This window comes from Nilaparvata lugens, chromosome 4 (assembly GCF_014356525.2).
Source record: "Nilaparvata lugens isolate BPH chromosome 4, ASM1435652v1, whole genome shotgun sequence".
NCBI lineage: Eukaryota > Metazoa > Arthropoda > Insecta > Hemiptera > Delphacidae > Nilaparvata > Nilaparvata lugens.
This window is the reverse complement of record NC_052507.1, coordinates 55,547,058-55,553,772: the sequence shown is the minus strand read 5'-3', so window position 1 is coordinate 55,553,772 and position 6,715 is coordinate 55,547,058. Positions and strand designations below refer to the sequence as shown.

Sequence of the window (6,715 nt, the reverse complement as noted above, 5' to 3'; positions counted from 1 at the left end):
GTGTTAGTTGGATAACTGAAATTGGATAAGATAATTACCGTGTTAGGTTATCATGATGAATAATAATAATTGATGTGTGATAATGATTTGAAATATCATGAAGTTAAATCTATCTACTGTAGAGAAAGGAAGTTACGGTTCGACAATACTCGAAATTAAGAAAAGTCTATGAAAATTTTCACTCTGATAAGTCACTAGGCAGTCTGATTACATATACGAGACGACATATTATTGAAAAATGTGGTTGGTTTGATTTCGAATGAATAAGTACGACTTGTTGAAACTTATGAATTAAATAGGCCTGGTTCACAATATTGGAACAAATCATTTCAAGAATTTACAAGGGATTCTCTAGGCTACTGATTTTTCCTTTACCGGTATTATTATGTTTATCAATAAGGCTAATGAGAGTTTGACAATAATTTCTCAGACAGTTCCAAATTGCATTGCTGAGGTAACATAATTATGGAGAGGAATGATGAGTAGTTTCATTATATTTCTTTCATATACCTCCTGTCAGTATAGTTTCTAATGGTTTTCCACTGTATAAAATTTTTACCTAGGCCTTTATACTGATTCGAATAGACTAAAGCTTTGCTGTGAAACATTCAACATTTGGAAGGAAAATAGGGGATGAAGTCCCTGTTTTACTACTCTGGATGCTAAATTAAATATAAAATAGCATACATTATCCTATAGCTTCTATAAAGGAATTTTCTGAAGCAATATGGATTAATGTCTCATTAATCAGATTCATGGAGTGTTTATACAAAAAATTCACGAATGACATAAATTATAAGTAATTTATGAATCCAAGGATTCGGGTTTGATCCAAGTGTTTTTCTTCATAAAATAGTCCATGGCGTTATTGCCATGAGCTCTCTGAGAAGTCATTAACTAGCTATATTCAATTATTGATGACTATTAAAGAGCAAAAATGATAATATAACATGGCTTTCAGAAACTGACTTGTGTTGAATCACACGAATGTTATGCAATAGAATATAATCAACAGTACAGTAAAAGTGATCCACATATACACTTGAAATTAATAAAAACAATAAAAAAACTTGTAGTACCCTTTTATTAAAAAAAATAAATTTTATTAAAAATGAAATCTTAGTAAAATTTACATTTTTACATTTTAACTGTTGAAAATTTCCTATGGTCGAAACTAGTCGTTATAATATTTTAAAGTTTCAAATTAAAGAGTACTTCCTTAAAGAAACTTATGCTATTGTTTCTCTATGGTACTACAAGTTTTTATCAATTTGAATAGAGTAGCCCATATAAGTGAAGTGATTCTAGATACACTTCAACATTGAGAGTTGTTGCAGAATATTTGACAATAATTCAACTCACAATTATAATAATTATATAAAAAAACATAGGACGAAATTAATTTATGAATTTTGCATATACGGTACTTATTATAAAATGCTTTCACTCGATGAGTAAAATGTTTGTTTATTTGTGATTTATTTTATAAACGGAAGATGGTGTGAACACTGAAACTAGTTGTTATAATTTGTATTCTTAATCTATTAATATCGTGGCACCGCGATTCGTTCATTATTGATAAATAGAACAAATTTTCTACGAGTACAAATGAACTGGTAACATTGCCTGGAAGGGAAATTTATTCTCGATGTAAAGATATTCGAATACATTTTATTTGTAGATGAGTGAATAGGCCTAAAAATAAGAATTGACTTCTCAGGAACTAAAACAGGTTTACGTGAAACAGCTCATCTATTAATTAATTAATAAACAAACTGGTAACTCCTGATCTCTTAATATTATGTTTGCTATTTAAAATTTTCCAATTCTCAATTCTCTATTTCGCTATTTCTATTTCTCTATTTCGAATTGAATCACTAATCATGTTTACCGAAAGTGGATGAACGGATTAGAGAGCACTCTATATAAGTAGATCTATTTTTGTGTTATTCCCATTAAATTGAAGCGTTCAACTTGGATGATTGTGTTGCAAAAATATTGCCGGATCTGCAACAATGATTTGCTAGTACCGTATTTTATATTTCTTCCAATATTGCAATTTCTGTCAAAAAGTTTGTTATTATAAAATTATCTTCCTGAATTGTTCCTTAATTTCACAGAATATTTTGACTAGTAATATTTTGAATTTCATAAAAATTTATCACTTATTACTTCTGGAGAATACATTTTTGTGGTAACTTTATTTCTACCAAACTACAGGCTACAGCTGGCAGAAGTTTATTTAGGAGGAATTTATCAAAGTTGTCAAGTGGGTACTGCATATTTAATAAGAATTCTACTATATAAGCATATTTTCAACACTACTTCAATCAATTAAAGTTGAACTCAATTTTTTAGTTGACCTATAATAAGGTAGGTAACTTATTTTCCTCCTGATAAATAATACTTTCATCATTCTCATTCATTGCCCATCCAATATTCTAATATTAGAATCAAGCGTGCACTCATCAAAATCTATAAAATGCATAGTAATACATTTTTAGTCACTGTTTTTCGTATTTCTTCCAATGCTCTCAAGCAGCTATAAAAATCTCACTGACAAATTTATTAATCTTCGGTCACATTTTTTGAAGTGGAACTCTGCTTTGCAAAGAATTTTCTGAGAAGGAAGAAATTACTATGATTGATTGTTATGAGAATGTTCACCCATTGGTATACTTCAAATAATGTGTAAATATTCACATAACAACCAGAACCAATAGTCGGTGTTTTCTTCCTGCTGAGAATACTCATTTTTATGAATAATTTTAAGAGCTTCCCGATAATATCAGTAAAAAAATCAGTGACTTCAAAGTTATTTCTAAACATTTTATCCTAACTAGCGCATCAGTTCATTAGTATTTTGAAATACTGGATTACTAGTTCACTAGTTCACTAGTATAACATATCTATTTCACTGGTAGGATACTCACAGTCTCTGAAACTAGTCAATATCATCGAAAATATCAACTGCTTCACATATCAAGCACAATTTTTGAACAGAATATCTCACTTTTGATTCAAAAACTCCCCACTCAGCTCAGAGCCAAAAGAGGGTCATATATATCTTTCGGTGAGACAGTACTTTTTACCGCTGCTCTATCCTGTTTTTCCTCCAATTTCTTCTTATAGATGTGAAGTTTCAACTTACGTTTCGAAAACTTTTTAGGAGTTTGATGTTGAGATGGCTGAGAGATAGCAGTGTCCAGTAAGGAGAGCTGCTCTATGATATTTCTGGGTCGTTGTAGTGAGGGTTGGGAGACAGCGGTGTCTAGTAGTGAGAGCTGTTCTATGATATTTCTGGGTGGTTGCTGTGCTGGTGGGTGGGACACTGTGGTGTCCAGTAGAGTGAGCTGCTCCATGATATTTCTGGGTCGTTGCTGAGGTGTGTTGTTATTTGTGAGCGTTTTAGACCCACCATCCTCATAATCTACATCTTCGTCGACCATTTTCGGTTTGGGGAGTTGTTCATCGTTGGTAGCGTTCTGTCGCGCGTAAACTACGTAGTACTGTGAGTAGGACGACTTTGTAGGTGTACTGATATCAGCAAAATCCCGAAAATTTGCGAAAAAATCGTCTCCCTGTTGACGGTAATTAGGTTGGGGGTTGCGGGGGTAGAACGAGGGTCTTCCGTGACCGTTGTTTCCCCCGTGAAAATATGGGGAGTACAAATCGTCCGACAATAACTCATCCCTTTCCCCCGCGAAAAACGTCCCCCCACGTAACACCCCAAAGTTTCCTGACCCCAAAACATTGGTACTACTCTCAGATTCAGCTACAGCGTGGGGATATGATAAATCCCGGAACCCCCCGGGGTAACTAGGGCGTTGACTGAACGCTGACTCCTGGTTGTAGAAGGAGGGCCGGGAGTGCCCCAGGGGCGGCGGGGAGAAGAGTGGCGCAAACGAGGGGAAGAAGTGTTGCGCCTTGGGATGTTGATCGTCTTCTGTTGCTCCATCCTTTGTTTCGTCGTCTTCTTCTTCGTCTCCCTCTTCGTGGTGGTAGCTTTCGTCACTGGATCGCCTCAGTCGTTGCAGGGGTGGGGGTGCGTCTTCCTGGTCATGGTCTTCGGGCTGCAGCTGTTCGATGCTCACCTGGTCCTGCAAACAAAATAAATAATTTTATATAATGTGCACTGAGATTTCTCCTCCATCCAATATTCCATAACTAAATGACAAATTGAGAAAAAAAAATAGAACTGACAGCATCTATGAAGAATAAATGCTATAGTGAGGTTCACGTTATTATGTCAATGGGAAAGATATGTCGATTCTCTGCCTTGCTACTTTCTTACATAAAATATAGCTGATACCTGTATATTTCATGTTCATTTTGGTTGAAAATAATCAATTATATTCCATTCACCAGGAAAATATACTCCCCAATGATTCAGTTATGAATTATTGTTTACTAATTATATTTCTACATTGTTGAGAAACAATCTGGCAAATATGCAGAGCTAGGAAAGAATAGCGCTAACTGCTTTGTCAAATGATGTACAAGTATAGCCAGAACAATGTTTATGAAATGCTGTCAGTGTAACATTAACCTCACTATGTATAATAGATGAATACTAGAATCGTAATGACTGGTTGTTTGTATCGGTCCCATAGTGAAATTCATTGAACTGCCAGCATTCCTCACACATGACATGAATGCTTCATATTCAATCAATGCAGTTCAATTGAATCGCACTATAAGTAAGATATCAAGCTTGTTCTCCGCTAACCATGTGAATTTAAAATAGTTCATAAATACAACCCTACTGGAAGCTGTTTTATTTTACTTCAATTATAATACTATTTATTTGCTCACTTCTTATTGAGTCATTGAGTGTGTGAACTCTGAAATTTAAAGTGGCCTAATCTTGAGAATGTGGATAATTTGTACTCCGTTCAAATTAACTTCGGACTTGGGATGGACATTCGCAGCAGAGAAGTCATACAGCGGCAGGGATGCAACGGAAGATATGTTGCCGTTGTGTACCGGCCAGCGTTCTCTAATTTCCAGTGAGTATTCAAGCGCTCATGTTAAAATTAGGAAGTTTCCTCTCTGCAATCACAGACTCGACTGGCTCTATTCGACAAATTGACAACTACGTTTCCACCTATGACTCAATTCATCACTGCAATTGGCTGATCTCCCTCCATTTCTCTGCGCCGCAAATTCCTCCAAAACTGAAGAAAATTTGCACGGTATACGGTAGTTATTTGAGAGAATGTATAGAATGGAATAGTCGAACAAGAATGGGTAGACTATCCATAGATGGCTCTTCTCCAGTTTCCCAGACAGTTTAGACATATATTCTAGAATCTTCTATTTGAATTTCTATTTAATACGTCAAATTTAATATTCTCGATCAATCAAATTCGAGGAGCCATTTTGTTGTGGTACTCATTCAAGTTCATGATATAGACTCATTGATTTTTTTCATAACGACACCATTTTGAGAACATATTCCATATTCCAATTGAATTCAAAAGTCACTCCAATGTTACAAAAGCAGTAAACAGTAATGTAATACAATACAGGAGCAATCAATGCACTGTGAAAATTGATGTTAAATTAATACAATCAAATCGCAACATAATGTCCATTATGTTCATGACGAAATAATAGTTTGTATCATGTAATGTTACAATAATGGAATGAGTGTACTTGTCATGTCAAAATTGTTATCCTGTAACCACTAATGAACGTTGTAATGATGAGAATTATTGCATTAATCTTAGCAAAATTATAATGTTTTGTAATATACAAACTAATGATAATTATCCAGCAAAAACGCCGAGAATTTGCAATACGACTGATTTCTCTGTATTCTAGTACACATTGAAATCAATCCTTTTTCTCATTCTCTCACTATGTTCCCTCTTATTCATTACTCATACACTCTTTTCCACTTTCCCCTTCCTTCTCCTCTACTTTATCCTCTCCTTTCAGTTCATGACTCTAGATATCTTCATCTTTCTCTATCTCTTGACTATTGCATTCACCGTGTTTCCTATGTTGTAAAGTTTCAGCCATGAATGAGAAGGTGAAGAGAAAGGAAAATTAATTCGGATCTCCGTTCTACCAAAAGCAACAATCAAATTGAACGCAAAACGCAAGTTTGGTGACAACGTAACGCTGGGTGAGTCTCTGTGAGACACAAGAATGACTTCACACGCACACACAGGTGACATTCCATCATGAATATTATTGATGATTTTTACTGCTTTGGGTGATGCCAACATGAACTCCAGAAGAATTGTAAGCTACGTGGAGAATGAAATAAAAATTATGTTGATTCTAGATTATGGAAGCAGGATGAATATGGTTGTAAACATCAAACTCATTCCAGATGACATATTATTTCATGAAATTTTGGAAATATCAAGCTTGATGTTTGCTTTTGGTAAAGGAACAGGGAACACCTTCAATTCAAAAGGAGTACAAACCATAATCAATGTGAATTAATTTGAACACTTTATGAACACTTTCATAACGATATAGAAGTCGCAATTTCACGTTATAGTGAAAACTACACACCCAGAAGTCCAGTGTCTAATAGTCTTATTCCCCAGCTCTTGAGACCAGCTCAATAAACTGACGGTTCTACACGCTTCAAAATATTTTCCAGTGGTTCGGAAGCCACTTGAAACCTCAAGTCTATTCATTCTCCATTATCACCTCTTTAATCACCAATTCACTAGGCTTGTCTCATGTGGACATC

The 6,715-nt window shown here is 34.8% G+C and overlaps 1 protein-coding gene across 1 annotated transcript in view; it reads right to left on the bottom strand.

Annotated features, from left to right (window-relative positions):
* Positions 1-1,587: 1,587 nt before the first annotated feature.
* The window catches only part of LOC111055825, a 76,032-nt gene continuing 70,904 nt past the window's right edge, over positions 1,588-6,715 (bottom strand). Inside the window, exon 3 of the mRNA XM_022343156.2 lies at positions 1,588-4,100. Within this exon, the coding sequence (XP_022198848.2) occupies positions 3,036-4,100 (1,065 nt within the window). The 3' untranslated portion in view covers positions 1,588-3,035. The remainder of the gene's footprint in view (positions 4,101-6,715) is intronic.